Source organism: Mycteria americana, chromosome 4, assembly GCF_035582795.1.
Source record: "Mycteria americana isolate JAX WOST 10 ecotype Jacksonville Zoo and Gardens chromosome 4, USCA_MyAme_1.0, whole genome shotgun sequence".
NCBI classification, from domain to species: domain Eukaryota; kingdom Metazoa; phylum Chordata; class Aves; order Ciconiiformes; family Ciconiidae; genus Mycteria; species Mycteria americana.
In genome coordinates, this window is record NC_134368.1 from 41,072,978 (window position 1) to 41,094,926 (window position 21,949).

Consider the following 21,949-nt stretch of genomic DNA (forward strand, 5'->3'; position numbering starts at 1 on the left):
AAGTTTAGAACGGGACCCTTTCCTATGCTGCCATGATTCTTTATTTTAAGGTTATAGCTTAGTTAGGAATCTAGTTCTGTCCTGCAGCTCCTCAGTTTGTATCATGCTGTGACACCATTATTTACTCAGCAATTACTCACACTAATGGAACAATCTGTGCATAACCGCTGATGACTGTGAGTAATAACTTTATGGTATATAAGCAAATTAATTCTTAAAAAATTTGAGGAATTTAGATTCCCTTGTCTAAAACTGGCGAAGAAACAAAGCCTGTCATGTCATAGGTTTAAAATAATATGATGCAGCACAATGAGATGTGTGTTATAAGCATTAGAAATTTTCCATGCTGTATATTTACCACTGCATTTATTTAATTTTAATTACATTTTAATTAATTTAATTTTAGATGCTCTGAGATCTTATTTATAAGAATATTTAGGAGTTTGATTTTTGTAGTCTGGTGTCAATACTAGTTTTTGTATAATGCTATAAGCCATGTATACTAGATACTTTCATTCAGCCTGAACAGAATAATAAGAGACTGCCAAAGCTGGTATATATTAAATCTCTGTTTCTTTGTTAATGTGTATTTCAAGTATTTACTGATGTAGTTCTAGTTTTGTAAGAAAAAAATAGTAGTCTAACATAAAATGAAGTAGCAAAAAGAGCATTTGTACTTAAGAAGCAGGAGAACTTATTTTAACAAAACCTGATTACCTGAGTTACCTGTTTTAGTACATGAAATTGTAGTTCTTAATAATAATACTTTTGACAGTGTATTTTTAAACATATATTAATAGGGTAAATAAACGAATTAGAAATGCAGAATTTGGAATGAAACAGACCTTTTAAGTGGAACAAGTACAATCCAGGGTCTTGGAACCTGTGTCTTTTATATTCCGTCCCACTTGAGTATCACCAGGCTAGCAGGAGCAGTAGTGAACTCAATACTATGTACAGTATAAATAATCGTCATATTTTGAGCAGCAAGCATCATGACCAGCTGATATTTTCTTTCCTCAGGACCAGTTGTTCCCAAGAGTGCGTGGCTGGAGCCATATGATCTTATCAACACATTTGAGAGCCCTACCCAAACACTGAGAGAGATTTTGCTGCAGCAATGACTGTCATAGAAGAAAGTCGCCCTTTTGCCCAGCAGCTATCCAATGTCTACTTTACTATACTTTCCCTTTTTTGTTTTAAACTTTTTGTGAAGATCAGCCTCGCTATACTTAGTCATTTCTACATTGTGAAAGGAAACCGTAAGGAAGCAGCAAGGATAGCTGCTGAATTTTACGGAGTTCCTCAAGGACAAGGTATATTTGTACTTACTATCTTATCACTACTGTTTGGGGTTTTTGTTGTTACTGGGTTTTTTTCCAGGTAATTATTTATCTGCTAGCCTCATTTATATTCAGTTTGTCAAATGATACATGTGAGTGGTTTTTTTCTGTAGTTCTCGCTGTGTTTTTTTAACAAAAAATATCTGAAGGAGTGTTGTTAGATTATTTAAGCTTTTTTTTTTTTTTTTGGTTATTAAGTTCAGAATAAAACTGAAGGATAACAACCAATGTCCTGTTAGGAGAGAGGCCTATACTCAAGATGGTCATATTTAAGATTGCCAAATACTTCCCAATCTAAGACAATTTTCCAAATTGCTTCTAAGGTTCTTCAGCTTACCCATTTGTGGTTGAAATTTTCTGTGCTTGGCGTGTGATTATTTTGCAACACTTTAGTGAAACTAGTCCAAATATTTCTGAGAATTATTTCTTGATTAATTTAAAATTTTCTTATAATAATTTATTTGAGATTATATAGTCCTTTTGTAGTTTGAATTGGTTAGTGTCTTGGCACATATTGGGAAGCTTACTGTTTGTCAGGGTGAGCTTTCGGGCATCTGTGTGGAAACCCATCAAATTTTACTGGGTTGAAAGCTCTTGTGAAAATTCCTTTTTCTGTTTGCTCAAGCAGAACTTTGGCAGAGCTGGGCAGTACTGTTCCCGCGAGCTCATCTGTGGTGAACCAGTACCATTTTCATTCAGTTCTTTTTCTGGGTCACAGAACGCAGAAAACTCTCTCTTTTCGATTGTGGTATCCTAGTGCATGATTGAGCCGTGTTTTTGCTCAACTTGGGATCCCTGCTGCCTGGCTTGTCTTTGATTGTTGTTCCTTGTATTCTGGGATGACATCAAGTTTGAGTTAGGCGATGGAACAGGAAGACTTGTCTTGCCTCTTATCGCCTTCACCACTTATCCCTAGGTACCGTGAACAAGAAGAAATAACCCAAGTTAAATGCAAAGGGGGAAACTGTAGAAACGAGCCAGAAACAGTTTCAAATGTAAAGGTCTTTTCAGTCTTTAATGGTGGGACAAAAGTTAGACATTTTGTGTGTATGTAGTTAAATTTGCAAACCAGAGAGAGAGGCTTTACATCCTAAACCAGAAGTTAGCTTGCTTTTCAGAAGATTTACGTGAGGTGGATTTGTATTATGTGTTCTCTGCACAATTTAGAGAGAAAGTTCTGAAACCCAGGGTTTTTACATCTGAGTATGTTAATCACATCATTTGAACTACTACACGCGTGCGTGTGTGCGTGTGAGTATGTGTACAGATATATATGTATGTGGGGGTGTGTGCATGTGTGTGCGTTTGCTACAGTAGGATGGGAAGGACTGTCTGTCCCACTGGCAGAAATACTCGCAGTGAATGTGGTTGCCCTCACTTGAAATAAAGAATTTTTTTGTCAAAAACTGCTGGCTAGCTCTAAGGCAGCTCATTCTGGGAAGACTGACACAGAATCTGAGTAAGGAAGAAAAAAGACTGGGAAAAACTAGAGGGAAAGGAATAGCATGCATCAGGTTGGAAATAAAATAGTTTCTACAGTGTTACCTGTTGCTGAATCCAGGAGACTTTAGTTTGGTCATTCGTCAAATGTCTGAACTATTCTACCTAAATAAATGTATATTCAGCATTCTAGTAACTGGCCCATGCAAAAGATGAAAATCTATCACTCTTCCAGTTTACTGTTTTGCTCAGGTAGCAGAGGTTTATATTGATTTAAAGGCTCAAACGTATGGCAGAGTTTCTGGTTTTCTGCTTGGTTTATTAAAAGAATATGCAACTATTTTGTGCTTAAACTGTACTTTTTACAACTTGACACCAGTGTGTCTTAATTTTGCACTGCCCAACTCGCAGTGTTTGGGTCTGGATTTGGAACAGTCCTAAGCACATGTTCACCTAATGTTACATAATCCGCAAATCCAGCCATTTGTCGTGATTAACAGGACCAATCCTTGCTCTTTGGGATGCAAATAAAGCTCCTCAAAATCACTGTTTTATCTCGTCTTTTCTACACCTTTGTTCTATGTTTGTAGAAGGGGGCATGATACTGTCTCAGCTCACACCATGTTGTGGGATTTGGCTTGTTTATGTTTGTGAAATACAGTACAGAGATACCTCAGTAGAGTTTATACAATACCATGTAACAAAATACCCTGTTCAAAGTAATATCTAGAAGATGTACAACAAGTAATGTGAAGCTACAGCTTGTAACATTAAATGATAAAATTAAATACTGAGTATCCTCCTAATTAGTGATCCTGTTCTATGTTTTTTATTAAGCACGTAGAGAAGCTTCAGCAGAAGAGAAAAAACCCAAACCAGAAAAATAGCCTATCATTGCCTAATTGAAGTTTATAGTGTTTCAAGAAGTAATTCTAATTAGAGGAAATGTTAGTTTTCATTTTCTGGTTTTAACCTCATTACATACTCTTAAAATTCTGTTAGTGCTGGTATTTTCAGTTTTCTTGTAATACTATAAAATTTTTTTTTGCTATTATAATGGCTTGGCTAGGATAGAGTGCTGTAATTTTGAAGAAGAAAAGAGCCTTTGGAAATAATGTGCTACTAGGCACAGGCATTATTTCATGTTTACTGAATTGAGCTCTTGAGTTAAAATAAGCCTTTCTTTTACGAAGCCTGTATAATTGAGGACATTGGTGGAACTCCTTTTATCAAACTGAAGGTATATAGGTCAGTACAGGATTTGAGGCCCAGGGATCACACATTTCATGGCTGACTTTGTTTTGTGGTTTGTTCTTTGTTGAATACAAGGAGACAGCTTTCCCTGTGTCATCTGCCTGCTGGGGTCTTGTTGCTAGATATTAGTAGTGAAACAGGTCATATTTTGTTCCTTAACATTTCAGGAATATTTTCTCTCCAGTATGGATAGTCACCCATCTACTGTGTTAAATCTGTCCTTTGGATCTCGTATGTATGTGAACAGCTGGATAGGGATAGCATCCCAATAATTAAGTAGAAATTATTGTGCTGTGTATGTGGCATTGAAATATAAGAACTAGATCAGTGTTCAGCATCAGCTAAGACCAGAAAAGTGCGTATAAAATCTCTACTAATTATAAGTCACATTAATTTGTTTATGGAGATTAAGTCTGAGTAAAACGTTTCTTGTGTACAGCTGAAAGGCACCTTGAGAGGTAATTTGGATGCTCTAGGATCAAATATACATGGGTTGTCTGGCAAATGTTTGTCTGACCTTTTTTTAAAATGCTCAGTAATAGTAATTTCTGCAGTGTCCTTATGTAACCAATTACAATTTTTGCTATTCTCATCACTAGAATGCTTCCCACTCCCCCCAAGACATACCTAAATCTTTATTTCTGCAAACTAAATACATAAACTATGATTAAAGTATTTATCAGGTTTTCTCCATGTATGAAAAGTAATCAATTCAAAGACTATTATCATGCATCTTCCTACCTCTACTGTTTTTGTCTTTTCTAGAATAAAGAAAAAGATTTAACTTAGTCTGTCCTCCTAAGTCTTGTTTTCTAGACCTGGAATTACTGTAGTTGCTCTCCTTTGGACTTGTGCCAGTTCATATACAGTTCATGGACATCGTTATTGATGTCTAATTCCCCATGTTAAACATAGTGCTCCAGCTGAGACTTTATTAGTGCAACCAGTGGAACTATTAGTTGTATAAAAGTGGAACAGTTATGTCATGTGCCATATATATGATACCCTATGTAATACCTCCTGGAATGATGCTTTTTTTTCTTGCCCCTTTTTTTTTTTTCCCCCAACAGTAAAGTATTAAGGATACAGTCTGTAGCCTGCTATAAACCCCATGTTAAAACAGAGTCACTGACTGTGCGTTTGCTTTGTCCTCTCTAAGTCTAATACTTTGTACTGGCCTTCAGCTAACTTCATGTTCTTGATATCAGATAATTTCTCTATTTTACTCAAGTCCATTTTGAATTGTTTCCTTCTGAGCAGTTGCAGCACCTGCAGTTTAGTGTCATCTACTGATTTTATAAAAATAAATATAATATTCTATCATCCACAATATTAAACAACTGAACAACACCAAATGCAGGACAGAACTCTGCAGTCTTTTACATGTGTTTAAAGTGGATTAAAGACCCAGGTCTTAATAAACTATCAGAATTGAATTATTTTTCAGTGAAGTCAGTAATATTACTACCATAAAAGAACTAAATGAAAAAGGGATCCATTCTGTTATAAAGGTCCCATTTGCTGGATTATTTTTAACTTTGGCACCGATTTTGTAAACACTCATATACACATACTTGCCCCATTGAATTGAAAGGAACTGATTAGTTGTTTAGAGCTAAGTGCGTTGCAGTCAGGGACTATAGCTGTGTTGTAAATAGGTTATGGTGCCTAGCTTTTCTTTTTTTATTGTGTTGAACATGTATTTATTCATTACACTAGAAAATTCACAAAAGTCAACATTTTATTCAATTATTTATGGAGAAAGTCATAGCACATATATGTTTACTCCATTTTAAAATTCTGTACCCTACTAACTGACCTACAAAAATGAACTTAATTGTAAATTAACTTTGGGTATAATTAGCTCCTTAGCAGGCTATCTGCAGTGATGTGCACAGTAAGATTTCTTCTCTCACTGTATTTCCAGACCTGTGAAGAGTTAATAACTGAGTCTTTTGTACAGCTGTTGCTGGATACAAACTGGAGGATCAAAAGCAACCTTTAGACTCTTCCTACTATACCAACTAGCTGGTCATATCATGGAAGTGCTCTGTATATACAAGCGCTGAGTTGGAGCTTCAGCTGAGTTTTATAGTTTAATTGCTTTAGGATGAGGTAGTAGCGCTGTGGTATGAAGCGATTTCAAAGTGCGTGCATCAAATCTTAAGAGTTAATTCATTGTCAGGTGTTTTGGGTCTGTAAGATATAAATGCTACTGACAAATACTGGTAGGAGCGTGGTTTGTATGGAAGTGTCCATACTTTGATAATACAGATGCCTTTTCTAGAAGGAGGTATAGTTTGCATTCATAAACTTTTGGTAAAACAGACTCTTTTTGCCTTATAAAAATTAAACCTGATACTCAGTGACTCTCAAAATGCTTTTAGCTGCAAGCAGAAGGTGGTATAGAGGAACTTTCTTATGAAAGAATCATTTTGCTTAATATAGCATAAACGACAAACAACTAGTCATATACAGATACGTGGAGTCTGATGCACAAGCTAAGTAGTTCTGACAACATAAAGTGCTTTTTCTTTAATATCCTATTTTTTAATTGTCAACTCTGCAAAAAATTTCATAGAATATCACTTTATGCATAACTACACTATTTTAAAGTAATATTTGAAAGTGATTTGAAAGCAGAATTTGTATTTGTAGTATTTGAGTATAGCTTCTTAAAATATATTATACTGTTTTTGCAGAACTGGAGAGGTGAATATGCCCTGATTTCTTCTAAGTTTAAAAAAAAAGTCTACTCTTGAATGAACATAGCAAGTTCTAAGCTACCTATCTTTGCTGTATCTGCCTTGGCCAAGCATGGTAGGAATTCTCAGTACACTAGTTATTCCTAGTTACCCTAAATTAAGCCATCCATGGGATTGTGGCAGTTCAAGACTGGAGTCCCCATCTCCTTTCAGTATTATGAGACTTGTGTATAGTATGAAGCCTTCTGTTTCCTTCTTTTTCTTGTACACTGAGTGCTGCTTGGATGGACCCAAGAAACCAGTCCATTAAATACAACTCATAAATAGGAAATAATGCTATGTTTCACTGTTAGAAATCTGCTGTTTGGAAAGCTTGATTACATTTTGAACTGTAGTGAGTGATTAGAGCAAAGTTTTCCTATTTTATTCTAACAAGTTGCAATTGATAATGTCACTCAGCAACAGTTGTTAGGTAGGGAAGATAGGCACGAGGCATTTTCTCAACTTGCATTCCACAGAGATCACAGTTCTATTAATAAAAGCCATATAAGACCTCTACTAGCTTCCTGGATACAATAGAGATTAATTTAGTAATGATAGGAATATTGTATGGCATACCTATTCACCATACCACTTGGTGTAAGGCACCACATTTAGCATTTGTTTTTTATATGCAGCACGTAAGCTAATGGTGTAAAAATGCTTAAGATAGTGTGAATGTTCTTTTTTGAAAGTTCAGAAGGGAGGTTTTCTTGATGGAGCTCGTCACCTTCTCTTATATGCTAAATAACTTTGCCTAATATGACAAATAACTGCCAAAGAAGAGTCATACTTCAAAATAAATCTCAAGAAGGCACTTGCTTAGAATGAAGCAAATGATACCACATGTCACAAGATAACCAGAACCATTCTCCTTTGAAGAACATAATCTACCTTAAAGGGATTTTGGTGAGTTATGTGATGCAACTGGACTGGCGTGGCCAGAGCCCTGACCTATTTGCAGCAAGAAGAACCAAGCACGTTTGTTGGCAAGGATTGACTCTTCCCTCACCTTAAAGAAAATCTGTGAGGCTACAGAAACTTCTAGTGAATATATCTGCTGGAGCCTGTTTGCATACTTGATTCCTTGAAAGGAACTGAGATATCCTATCATGTGGATTCCTTTGTGGTTTTTTTTTTTCACTCCTATCTGTGTTTGTATGTCAGGACCTCCTTGAGAAGAGCATCGCCACAAGCTGTATTTTATGGTCAGTGTCATTTATGTGTGCCTTCTTGAAACGTGTCTTTTCTGAAGATGGACCTTAACTTGTCACCAACCTAGGTCCTATTGGCTTGCTTGATGTGCATAGTCTTAAGGTAACTCACATGGAAATCCCCTTCAATTGATTTCTTTATTTTTCTGGATTAAATGAATAATAAGCTTTTGAACTACAAACAAGTACAAAATGAAACATTGTGAACTCTGATGTAGCTTAAAACCTGGATTTTTAAAGGTGCATAGCAATATAATTGAAAGATAATCCTGGAGCAATCTGCCTGCAAGGCCGTAAAGACAACTGTTGTTAAAGAAAAGCCGTTAGGAAGCTCCAGTACTGGACTGGGGCAAGCTCAAACATACCATCTGCACTGGTCTTTTTTGCAGTGGTGGGGCATAAGGCAACAGGGGAAGACCAAAATAGCATAGCTCCCTGAAGGTGATGTTCCTTCCCCTAGCCACAGACTTGTTATGGCCGGGGTTCTGCTATTCACACCCCTCTCTTGTAGGGGATGTTCTCAAACATTTGCAATGCAGGCAAGCAGTGAGTGAACTTCTGCCAGGGTTAGATGATGATGGCTTTGGGGGAATGCATTACATGCCTAAGTACTGAGCTCTATTCATGATTGCAGCAATGCTGGCTGGTTGGTCATAAATCCATTATGGCATGCTGCATCTGTTGCACTAGTGGATGTTACTCTTTGCTATGTCTAGAGTCTTTCTGGCAATAGGCATGATCTCTCTCTTTATGGCTGTTCTCTCAAGGTAATTGGCTGAAGATTCACTCTGTGGTGCTCTACACCACTCCCATGCTGACTACTGGTCACATGCCTTGTGTCTTTCTTCTCTGTCAATATCTGAACCCCAGGCCTGCTTGGTATCTGATTTGGCTAGATTCATCAGCATGACTGCTGTGATTTGTTTTTCTTTAGCCCAACGTATTAGCAAATATTCTGCATTACCACTGCCTATGTGCATGAAGAGGTCTGGCAGGTACATATTGCAAATCCACAAGCCGGGAAACATAGTAAATGTATCATTTTTCCATATTTGACTTCTGTGGTGGCTGAGACAGAGCCTTTATCATAACAGAGTTTTAAATCTTTTCTAAACCTTCCATTCTGATTCCCAGCATCCAAGGATACAAGGCCTAACAACTGTAAAAATCTCAGGGGAAGAGGGAGGGAAACTACTAGCCATCCATGCTGTTGCTACCTTAATAATAATAATAATTTGGATTTCCAGCTAAGAGACAGTGATGATACTGTATGAAGAGCAGGGGTGTGTAATAAGCTTTTTTAGTGGTGTAGAGACATGTCATTTTATGCTTAAATAACTAATGACATTTTAAGTATTATCTGCATATCTGCTGGCATTTGTCAGGATGTGGAGGACAGAGGACTGGTTGGTGACACCTGGGTAATGCCTAAGCTTCTGGTTGACTGCTAATGACTTATAATATCATTGTACTGGCCATGACATATGGCTTGATGCAAGAATTTGTTTTAAAAAAAAATAAAAAGTTGTTCCAGTCCTTTTCCTGTCCTGCTGTTAGAGCTTTATCACTGTACTTTTATGGCACATTTAACTTCCTTGGCATTGAGCCGGCACTGCAGGATGTGACTGTGGCCTTTTAGGATACTATGGTTTTGTCGGTAACCACGTTTTTGTAATTATTTCTAAAACTGGCTTCGTCTTGGCTTCTCCTACAGGGAGGAATGTTCAGGATCTCTGCTGGTTCATTTCTGGCAATGTCAAATGACAGGCAACTCTTGGGGTACTGGTACTGAGATCCAGGGAGCCTATCTGTCATTTCAGCTTCATGGTTGTAGTCTGTGGGTCACATCAGCAGGAAAAGGCAATTTCTAGTCCTGTTCCAGAATTTAGTGTGGCAGGTTCCGTGCAGTCACTGTGACCCCGTAATAATCCTGGTCATAAAAGTAGAGTGAATCTGAGAGTACAAAACAGTGTGGGAAGAGAGGTGGCTCATCAGTTGCCTAACTTGAGGAGGGTTGCACACAAAATGCTGATCTGTGACATTTGAAAATAGTGCAAATTTTGTCCAATTTTTCCTAACATAAATTGTTGTTACTGGAGTTTGGATTGTATTGCATCGAGTTACATCATGTGTTGAAAGGTGTGTGGGGGTTTTTTGTCATTGTTTTTATTAACACATTTTTTTGTGTGCGTTATCTCAATTGCATCTTTATTGCCTTAAGAACAGTTTTCAAAATAGAATGAGCTCCCCATTTAAAGGGAGGAACAAAAATTTCTTTCCATTTTTATTCCCACCTGTTAAGAACTGCCACCCCTGTAAACTCAGGGCTATTTGCTGATATAGAAATGTTGAAACTGTACTGACATTTCTTTTTATAAAAATCTGGATAAAAAAGATTGTGAAAGAAAATCACTTGAAAGTTTCCTTTAACAGTTCTTCCCCATGGTTATAAAAGTTGAATAGAACTAAATATTAGTGAAATGCAACATAGTGGTTTATTTAAAGTTTGTCTGCTAAATTAAGTCAGAATTCCAAACTCATCAGTAAAGTCCTTCAGTTTCCTTCCTCTGAGATTGTAGTGTCTGCTGTCCTCTGACTCCTTTTTTGCAGGTAGCTGCATTGCTTCCATGAGTAACTAGAATATGAATACTGTCCTAATTGCTTGTGTACCAAGGCAGGGAAAGTAGCGGCCTACTGTATTTTCTACATACTTGGATATCTACTTAGATTTCTGTTACAGGTTTTCTGGTGGATTTTAGAAGTGTTTAAGTGTCTTCTATAGAGAAAAATCTGAGGAACAGAATCTGAGTACCAAGCCAAAGTAGTTTCAAATATTAATAGTTTTATTACCTAATGAAGTCAAGAGATACTGATTTTTATTTTGTAGCTAATGTGACCCAGTGCATGGATGGCTGACATGAGGAAGATCACATGGCGATTCCATGTCAGAGGTGGAAGTGAAATAGCAAGTTCTTCAGTCTTACTCCACCATTTTAACTGTACGCTCATCCCCTCTTTATATTAACATCTCAATTATATTTTTAATACATTTCCAGTTGATTTCTGATGTTGGTCTAGCTTTCACTTTTTTATGTACTGTTTTAATAGGACTTTTTAATGGCTTTTGCCTGGAGGATGAATAGTTGTGCCTAGCAGGATTTAGTGCAAGGTTGCTTCTAGAGTCCTGAATGGGATAAGCTTTGCCTTCTTTAAAGCATGAAAAAAGATAGTGCATATTTTTATGCATTGCATTCTGATGTCCTCCAAAGTATTCAGAGTAACTTAACAATAATAAGTGGCAAGTGTCTATGGAATAGAGATACTTCTCCTAGGACCCTTGCCTTGAAGGTGGCAGATTTTGGGGGCAGTCTAACTCCACTGGTAGCTCCTTTGCTTCCTATGCAGTTTTCTGGATGAGAGTGAGCAGATGCTGCCGACTCTGCTGGGGGTCTTCCTCTCGGAAGCCATGGCAGCTGTCTGTGCGTCTGCTGGATTCCTTGCTCCTGCAAGGGACACCCCTGAGACTAATAAAAGAGAGTAATAACCGGGGGGGCTGGAATATCTGTGGAAAGCAAGTTGTATGAACTACTTCCAGGTTTGTACCACTCCTCTAGAAGTACCCAGCTTCATTCTCAGCTGACAACTTCACCCACAAGACTCCTACAAAAACATGTAGGTCTTGTCTTCCCAGCCCACTGTCAATCCCTGCCCTACAGTGCCAGATGCTTTGCTTGATCCTGATCCTCACCACCTTCTCCTGAAAGTCCTGGGATTCCATTCCAAATGGAAAGGAGGTCTAAAACTGAGATGAGCCTCAGAGCCATGGCATGAACAGAAGTTGTCATGGGCTATTTCTCACCTGGAGAATAGTGCTGATATCTTCCTGACACAGACACATGTATACACGTCCTTAGTAAGCCTTCCTGTTAATTCATCTTCCCGTATTTATTTACTTGAAGAAAACACTACAATTCAACAAGTAGTTCTTGTATTAAAGTGATGTATTTATAATGTGCCCTTTGATAATGAGCCTTTTTGCGAAAGCTCTGTTCAAGACTTACTTGCAGAGTCCGATTGCTGGATGTGTAGAAGTGTTTATTTCAGCCTGTGAGATATTCTGGTTCTTTCAGCTAGATAAAACCCGAGGAAAACAACTTTCTGAAAGCAGCATAACGTCTGGGAGAGTGCGATTTTGTTCTCTCTTGTGAGAATAGTGGTAGCCCACCTGCTTCTGTTCTGTAAAAGTGTAGGGCCATTCCAGTAGGGCAGTTCTCTTGTGCTGTAATTTCAAGGTGAAATTTGCAGCTGCTCCTTCTTCTTCCCCTTACCCTACCTAACTATAATCTTGCCTCTGATTTTCTCTTAAAGAAAAACAAGAGAGATATAGAAAATTTAATTAAATACCTGTGTATTTCAGCATCTTAGGGATTCATTTTTGTCAGGTACCTGAAAGGAGTAGTATTAATGAAACCCAGTAATGTTAATTTCCTTTTAAAAAGTTTACAAATGGCTAGTTTTTCTATCAGTAGAAGAGGATAGTGAGGAAATACTAGAAAGAAGTGGTGGGGAGGTAAAGGTAGCATCTTAATATGTTATTAGTACAGAGAAATCACTGTCCTCTTTATCCATGCTGGAATTTTACAATGGATTGCTTCTCCCTGCAGATTTCTCTTGTATAGTATCAGGATGATACATAGTAACAAACAAAAAAGTTCTACTACTAGTTGATTGCCCTTGTTTTTGTTATTATTTAAAAAAAATACTGACATGTGCTTCTTCTGACAAGACTACAGCCTTACTTTCATAATGGGATCGGACTTTCAAAATAACCAGTGAAATATTTTTTTTTTATTTTATTTTTTTTTATTTGGTAGTCAAACCATGCTTTTATTTATTCAGGATGTAGTTTCTAGTTGACATCTGTAGGATATCTTGTCCCCTATTTAAAAACAAACAAACAAACAAACCACAAAAAACCCAGAACTGCTTCATAGTTTCATGGATTCTTCTGAATCCAAAATCTCTCTTAACTGCAAATTACATATGAGTAAAGCCTGATGCAGTAATAATTATTGTTTCTATTATTAAAAGAATTGCCATTCTGATAAAACAGTTTTAGTTTTTCTGGTTTAAGTTGCTTGTTATTCAAGCAACAAAGCTTTGAATACTTATGCTTTAAGAATCTGTTTCTGTTTTGGTTAAATGGTTAAAAAATTAACACCTTCTTTCCATTTAAATCATGTAAATAGTTAAGACTCATGCTGTAGCTAAGCTGATTCTTTCTCTGTTTTAAAAATAGAAAATGCTAGAGCAGTCCTTCCCTTCCCCCACTATGTACTCACTAGTCCAAGCTAGTAAATGTTACTGAATGGGTTTCAGTGTTGTAGCCATTCTACAGTAAGTACAGCAAGATCCTTTGTGAAAAAGCGAAAGGAGGAAAAAAGGTAGTAGAAATCCATTTGTGGATGTTCGTCAGACCGGAGTACCTGCACCAATGAGAGACAGGCTTTCCTCGAGAACCAGATAATGACAACAAACACTGCTATTCAGAGGAGCCAGAATCTCCCCAAAAGACGCCTAGAAAGTATAGGGGAGTGTCCTGCGAAACGAAAAGCTAGCTGGGGTATTCTGACCAGCCAAGGTTAGTATAGCAGCCATTTCAGAAACTGTGTACTGAAATATGCTAAGCTGACCCAGTTTACGATGTTGTAGCTCTAAACTGGTTTTGGTTTTTTTTTCTAGCTGTAATATAAATGCATGCTTATGTTAGTGGCACTTTATTGTCTTGCATGGGTTAACACAAGGGTGTTGAAGCTATTTTTGTTCTTTCTGCACTCTTATCAGCTGATCTAAAATACCTTTTCTTGTTTATCTGCCCTATTTGTTTTATGCAAGTGTTTTAAGGCTTGACTTACCTTGACTTTTGCTGTCGTGTCACAAGGTAACTGGATCCTGAAGGCTAATTGTTTACAACAGGGAACTGGGGAATGAAAGGAGGGGGAGGAGTAAACTTTACATACAACTTTATATGTACAGAGAAGATTATAGATAGCTAAAATAGGAGGCAATGGAGGAACTACAGGTGACAGAATTATTGTCCTGTACTGAGATACTAAAGACAAAGATATAATTGTAAAGGTTTGCATAGAGGAGTACTTAGGAGGTATCTTAAGTTGCTGGACACCGACGTTTTCAGCAATGAGGAACAAACTCTTATAAAAGAAGTGTTTGGGACTGCTATTGTCTGTGCCATATTTTCCGATTTTTTTTCATAATACAAGTGTGTAAAAGGGAATTTTGAGTAATTGCGAGAGTCTACTAGGAATTTTTTAGAAGAGTGATCATAATCCCAGTTAATATTGACCATATCATAAGGCTTAGAGTGAAATAAAAAAGAAAATAAGGAAATAAAACTTGAAATTCTTGTTAATGTGATGTCAAATTAAAAACTGGAGATGTTAAAATATTCAAGGAGAGAAGGAGACAGGAAAGAGAGATTTGATATATTGTACATAAAAATAATTATGAATTTACCATGTAAAACATAGCTGTGCGTTATAGGAATCAGAGTTATTCTTAAAATACCTTTGCTAATTTCCAGTACTGCCAGTTTTAGAATTAAGCAATATTCAAGAATTTAAGCAACAGTTACCATAGCTTCCCAAGTAACTGAATGCAATGGTACTGTAAGTTTATATTTATTCATCAGTTTTAATACACAGTGTATCTTTTACCCTCATATTGTTCACTGTTTGGGCTAAGATTTCCTGATCTATAGTGACTTTTATTTATGGCCATTTCAGCTAGTTAGGTCAGTAGTTCCCAAAAAACTAGGGCATTCTCCCTCAGACTGAAAAGCAATTTTACAAAAGTGTATCGATGTTAGCACTAGCTGCTCCTTGATATGGTTCAGTGTTAGGCTCTTTTGCCATTCTTATAAGGAAGTAGCCACAGTTAGCCAGGTTTTGAAATTTTCAGAATCACAGTAAAATACGGAAAGTAAAGTTTTCTGAAGAATCCATCTTAACAGGGTCCAGCTACTTGCAGCCTCTTTGTGATTGTCAGGCTGGGTGTATATATTTATTGATGGACATCCTGAAGTACGGAGAGACTTCTGTTGCAGTTCACTTGAATACAGGTATATCTAGTATCAAATCTGAAGGAGGCTCTTTTCTTCCCTCTCTGTTCCCATCCATGGAGGTATCCAAACCTGACTTTGTTCTTCAGGCACCCTTGCAGAGCAAAGGAAGAGAAAGTCATACTGCAATGCAGTATGTAATTAAATATGCACATTGGAACATGGACTAAAAGTGATGCGGGAGGTGGAATATGTCATGATAAGATTTGGTAGAAAGGCGAAAGGATAGAGTCAGGCTAGGTAAAGGTCTTCAGCCTACTGGCTTGAGGGTCCACAACCAGGCTATTTTACCAAAATCTCCTGGATGTGGCAAAAATCAGCACACTAGGCCCAGCTTTGCTGGGTACTGCTTTGAAGGCTAGGGATTAGGCCATGTGCTGCATTCAGTCTCTGGGAGGCTGGGAAAATACTGAGAATTCTGAGCACAGCTTGGGGAAAATTGCTTGCAGTCTGGATTAAGGCTGAGACTGCATTTGAGGAGCAAAATTATTGCAGGCAGAATTCCTCCAGAGTCTGAACTCAGCTCAGAACGTCTGTATGCCTTTTCTGTCGCCTTCTAGTTGGGAAGGCCACCGAAAACCCCTTACTTTGTTTTAGTGACTTTTCCAAGGAAATGACAGCCTAAGAGTACTACCAGCTGCTCCACATACTCAAATCAAACCTGATGTGGGTCTAACAGATTACTGAATTTAGAGGTTGATGTGATTTTTACACCTTGGCGCTCTAGCTATGGCACAGAGTGTTTGCAAGCTACTTTCAGCTAGAAAAACACCCAGCCGGTTGTTGATCCTTCAAGAAGATGGAAAAAACAAACTGTGCATGAGCAATGGACAGGGCAGTTGTTGCCGTGCGTTCACGTGGCGGGAGAAGGGGCCTGACACACTCCTTCCTGCGTGTGCAAGGCCCGGCACGGAGCCAGCAGCAACAACTGCTGCTGCCGCTGCCAGCGTCATTGCCGTCGCCTTCACGTGGCATAATGTTGCTTCTGTTGCGAACCAAGCCAGCTACGTTTGGATATTGCTGTTGTGGTTTTTTAGGATTTTTAATACAGTTTAGTGGCTCGTGTTTCTGTGTGAAAAGCATGTTAAATTGCAATGCCAAAGCACTCAAAATCTAGGAATTGTTAAAAGTCATGTTGCCTGTGCCATGCTGATTTGACCCTCTAATGCATTATAACCCAGTATTTGACAACACAGACACACGCTGTACTTTTCCACAAAGCCCCTGCTTCCTTTGATGTGCAAGATGGTTCTGAGAATGCTTTAGGTTTATACTCCGAAAAAATACACCCTGTGTTTCCCTGTATGTTGCAAAGGTTAGAAAGCATGTAGTGAATGGTAGGAAAAAAGGGTTAACGTTTTAATGTCCCTAAAAGCAACTTCTGTTCTTGTCTTTGCTGCGGCACCTGTGTGTTTTAAGACCAGTCATCTAACCTACAAGTTTCTTGACTGATCATGGTTATTATTATCTAAGGCTGAAATTTCAGAAGCTCAGAGCACTCATAACCATAATTAAACTGTGCTTTCAGTGTATACTCTAATGCTTAAGTACTCTGGAAAAAATAAGCTATTAGATTGGTTTTACAATTTAAGCATGAAAACTCTCTCTCTTTCGGTTCCTTAGTTATAAAATAGAATGAATGGATGATGTTATGAAGATAGATTCAGCAAGGGTTTTGAAGTATTCTTTTGTTATTGGGAGAATACCATGAAAAAGGCAATATAAAACTAACAATGTTATAGTCAGTTTATAGTTTGGATAGCACATGTTAAAGAGTGAGAGATCCTACTAGATGCAGAGATAAAAAATAATTTGAACACTAACTCATTCAGTGAATACAGCACTGGAATGGGAAAACTAATGTGTGGTCATGTAATGTGGGTGCATAATAAACAGAACTGTGTGGGAAAATAAATTTGTTTTGTATGGTGTTCAAGAGTAGGAAATCATTGGCATTTGCATTTGGAATGAAATCCCCAAATTTTGAAAGTCTACATGATGATAAATGCTGGAAAGAATACTGGTTTGAACCAATCAAGGTTTCATTTTTTGTAACAAAGATTATTTGAAATATTGAAATGCCGCTTGAACTACATCTTTTCTCTCAGACATATTTTACTCGCCTCTAGCCTAAATTCTGATTCTTTTGGAGTTCTTCAGTGTTGATTGTTGAAAGTGTTGATTGTTGTTGTGTTGATTCTTTTTTGTTAAAAAGAAGTGGCTTCTGTTTTCCTGGTCATATCTAATCATAGAACTTAAGCACCACAGATGCATTTCTTAACTTTTAAATCCTTGACTTAAGATTCTTTTCAGTAGTTTTTAACATCAAATATCAATTAAGTAGTTGACATGCTTCTTTAACCTGCGAGGGCTTTAGACAAATGGGTAATTTTATAGTGTCACAGTAAAAATCTGCTAGAACTTAATTACATACACAAAATATCAGGCAGTTTTAACAACTGGAGTGAAGTGAGTCCATTGATCTTGGGACTATAATGTTACAGAGTTTTTCTGTTAGAGTTATTGATCCTGTCTGTTGCTTCAGTTGCCACAAACTGAAACGCTCAGAATACATCTTAAGGAATAAAAGGTAACAGCGATGAGCTTAATACATAGCATTTCTTAGTTTTGCAGAAATAAATATTAGCTACAACACTTTCCAAATAGTCCGTGTTTCTCATCTCCCAATAACGAACTGTGGCAGGCTTCTATTTTCAGTTCTTCTCTGATGATACTGCTTCTTCTGAGGACTGGGACACCATCTATTTACCCTTAGAGCAGTATTTTTCTGAAGCGCTGAGCCCTGGCATAAGTCTTCTCCCAGTGAAGTCAGTGAGAAGACTTTCATTCATTCCCAGTCCTCCTTGTTTTGAAAATCGAACTTTTTAATGTACCTTTTTTTTTTTTTCTTTTTGGAGACTACACAATTTTTTAGAAATAATAACAAAAGGATGGGATGACTGGAGTTAATGACTTTTACGAAAATATTTTTACTTAGTATTTTACTAGTATGATCATAACTGCAGGAATGACTCACAGGTAATTGCAGGTAGATGTAAAGGAGTGAAGTCTGTAGGAAAACGTGAAGAAATTTCATTAATGACTTAGGAATGGATCAAAGTCAGAATTGCAAATCCCCATTTTGGGAGATTTTCACTGCTGAGAATAGTTAACAAAACCCCAATTTAACAACCAAAAAATTGTTTAGAAGATAATCGAAGCAATAGTGAACTGCTAAAAGAAAAACACAATTCAGCGTACGGATCAAATAGCATTTGAAACATGTTCAGAATATCTTTGCTTATTTCTTTTCGAAGTATATTATGAGTAAGTAGTAAAATAACATATGAACAGTTGGCAGTGCTTCCCTTACAAATGTATGTACTAATACTGATTTTTGAGGATACAAAACTATTTGTCTCATTGCATGAGGTTAAAAAAGGGGGAGTTTGTCCTGCAGTTCTTATTCAGCTCAAGGTTCTCTTGATTTCACTGTGAGTTTCTTTTGTGTTGAAATTCCAGTTAATCTGTCTTGGAAGGCAAATGCACAGATACTGGCACTTTGAAAAGTCGTTATGTTAAAAAAAGAAATGTGAAAAATGAACAAAAAGGGCTACAGTCCTTTAGCATAAGAAAAGAAACTGGCAGCTTGTATATGCTCATATCTTCAAAGCTGTGTTTACTGAAGGGTGAAAGTTCATATTACAGTGAGCTGCTGATCTCCTTCCAAACATAGCTGGAGTGTATTAAGAACAGGCCCAACTAGCAAAGAACACTTTTTTTTTTTTTTTTAATTTTTTTTTTATTTTCCAGATTGAAAGAAATGAGTAGGATTTATAATTGCAATTGGCTGGAAGTGCCATGGGGAGATGGAGATTTAGGTATTGTATGATACTTTGTAATTTTTTTTTGACTTTGCCTGTCAATATACTGAATATATTTATTCTTTCTTGTTAGTGTTTACAAAGCAATGTAGGCTGCCCTTCCTGGTAAACTATACACCAGAGAACTTGGAACTAATGTGGCTTCTAAATATAGTTAGAGATACTTTGTATTCAGCATCTGTCAGAGACGACATCAGTAGGGAATTAATGCATTAACAGTTTTGGAATAGACTATGTTTGCTAATACTGCTGTTACAGACAACAATGAATGAAAAAATGTCCTCGTTTATATTCTTGTTAATGCTTTCTTAAGTGAGAGACATAGCAAGTTTGTAGATTAGCAGAAGGCAGCAATCTAGACAAAGAATTTATTTTAAGACAACTTCGATGTTTATTTATGATACATATTTATTTTGAACATATTCTTGTCCCTGTGGTATTTAATGATGAATTACTATGTTTATTGATAAATCAGTTGGAATGTGACAGTTTTTTTCCAAACTTGGTTTGCACAAAATATTTCTGCAGCATTTTGCTTATAGATTTTATTTCTAGTAGAAATGATACAAGCATTTTATATTTAATGGATTTAGCAGAAACAGCTAGCTGCTGGATGTCTCTGCATGAAGACAGGGATATAAGGTAAGTCTAGGTGCAAAACAGAGCTCACAATGTGATCTGGCATCATTTGATTCTCAAATGTTACTGGAGTAGTGACATTAACAGACATTCTTCTGAGCAATCCAAGAGGGAAGGGGGTGAAGGAAAGAAAGGTGGAAAAAATGTTGCTTTCAGATCCTACCTGCATCTTTGTTCTGTTTAGAGTTAGACATGGCTACAAAAATGTCCAAAGTGTGAGTGTATTTAATGGACATAACTTCCTGACACTTACAATTTTATTAGATGTTTTTCTATATAATAGTTATGTGTCTTTTTTTCCCTGTTAATTTAGGAGTAGGATAAACTGCGAAGAGAGAGAAATTCTCACGTGTAGAGACAGGGGGACAAAATTTCAAAAGCAGCCTCCATAGCTTTTAATTATTTTTGAGGAATTCTTTGCAGCCGCCAGCAGGAGAACTTAATGGATCTAATTAATTTGAATTAGAATGACTTGAGTGCTGGTTCAGATGCTACTATGGAAGAAGGAAAACATTGGTCAAAATTCTCATTGTGATTGCACACATCCAACCTACAATAGGATAAATAGATCTGAGCTTATTGGGATGACAGAGAAAATACTGGTGTTTTGTCAAAATCACGTCACTTTAAGATTTCTGAGCTCAGGTTTTTTAGTATAATACCCCTTAAAATCCCAATCACTTTGTGTATTGGGTTTTTTAGCTGTTATTCTGACTAGCAACAGGTATTGCAAAATATTACATGTAATAAGCCTAAAGTACAAAGTGTAGGGAACGATGTGTGTGCATGTACGTACACATGCACACACAGATGATCAGAGTTTAGTGCAAATAATTCTGAAAGAGTATTGGAAGCTGGATCTTGCCCAAAGTCCATCTGTTCCCACAGATGAAAGAGTACAAGGAGCTTCACAGATACTGGATGCTCTGACATAATAGAAATCTCCATGCATTTTTAAGATCAGGTTTACAAAGCTTTAATCTCCTATATTTTTTAACTTCTGTGATCAGCTTTACATAGTCTTATGGTAATTTATATACTCAGCTGTGCTTTTGTTTTGCTAAGTTTTTTATCTCAATAGCATCCAGTAGTGCTGAGTTCCACAGCGTAGTTGTACGTTCTGTGAGAGGATACAGTCTTACATCTGAGTAAGTTTTAGTTTCATTTATTAACACCGCCAGGAAAATGGAGGTTTTATCTCAATTTCCATATTGTGCACTATTTCATGTTTTTAACTATGCCCTGATTTCTTTTCAGGTTGAACAGTCTTAATCTTTTTGGTCATTCTTCATGTGATTTGAGGGGGTTGTTTACTGTAACCAAAAGTGTGCTTTCTGAAACAGGCTAGTGGACAGAAGGGGCCCAATGGGAAACAGAAACAGGCTCTATTTCTAGTGAGTAGTTACCTTAGAGCTTAGACTGATGATTGCCAGTGATTGAGCAATAGCCTTCTCGTTTAAAATCCTTTGCCTTGTCACTAAAACGCAGTAACTGGCTTTGCAGGCAGTCCTAGTCCGTTGCAGTGGACAAAGTCAAGCACGTTTCCGCATTGGAGGTTCATCTGCCATTGTTGCCAGTTCATCGTACTTAGCTAATTCTCTCTACGTTTCTTTGGGGATTTGGGCGGCTTGATATAACTCACATGAGTGAGTGTGTTAGCATTTTACAGTTCCAGTCACTTTCTTCTTACAGGAATAAATATTGGTAATTCGTAATATATTTTGGACATGGTTCTTCCTTGCACAATCTCTCAAAACCTGATTTGCAAATTTCATACAATGAATTGGTATCAGCTATGCCTGCAACCCTGTGTGGCTAGAAGGGACCAGTCAGTGGCTAGTCTTCAAGAGGAAAGGGCAGGTTCTTCATCAGGAGCCACAGGGTGACTCTGGGACCCGGGTTGGGAGTTAAGGGGGGGACGTGTGTTAAGGTGGGGTTGTTGTTGGGTTTCTTTTTTTTTTTTTTCCTCCTTTCTTTTTTGGGGGTGATAAATATATGAAAATAAATGCCAAACCTTTACATTAGGCATATCTAAGTATTTTTAGCCCTGATAGCCTATTAGAATGAGAACTTAGACTTAATATCATATTTCTACTATAGCAATTTTTTTAGTGTAATTCTCACTGTATTTCTCTCCTTGCACTTGTGTTGTGGCTGCAGATTAATCTCATCATACATAAGGATTTCCATATTGATTTTCATATACATCAGCTTTTTCAGGACTTTTTCAGGCGGGTTTATGTCTGGTTTGAGTTCAAATATCAGTTTCTTGAAGTCTATACGTTTCTATATG

The 21,949-nt window shown here is 37.2% G+C and overlaps 1 protein-coding gene across 5 annotated transcripts in view; it reads left to right on the plus strand.

Moving 5' to 3' along the window:
• ASB5 (ankyrin repeat and SOCS box containing 5) overlaps nucleotides 1–21,949 on the plus strand; it is a 43,319-nt gene that overhangs the window by 12,363 nt on the left and 9,007 nt on the right. For 3 of the 5 annotated variants that reach the window (XM_075500287.1, XM_075500289.1, XM_075500288.1), the window contains one exon: nucleotides 1,024–1,316. In XM_075500287.1, coding sequence (XP_075356402.1) covers nucleotides 1,121–1,316 — 196 coding nt within the window. In that variant the 5' untranslated portion in view covers nucleotides 1,024–1,120. Of the gene's footprint in view, nucleotides 1–1,023; nucleotides 1,317–13,362; nucleotides 13,637–18,946; nucleotides 19,015–21,949 lie in introns of those variants that run through there. The other 2 variants (XM_075500292.1, XM_075500290.1) reach the window with 2 other exon arrangements.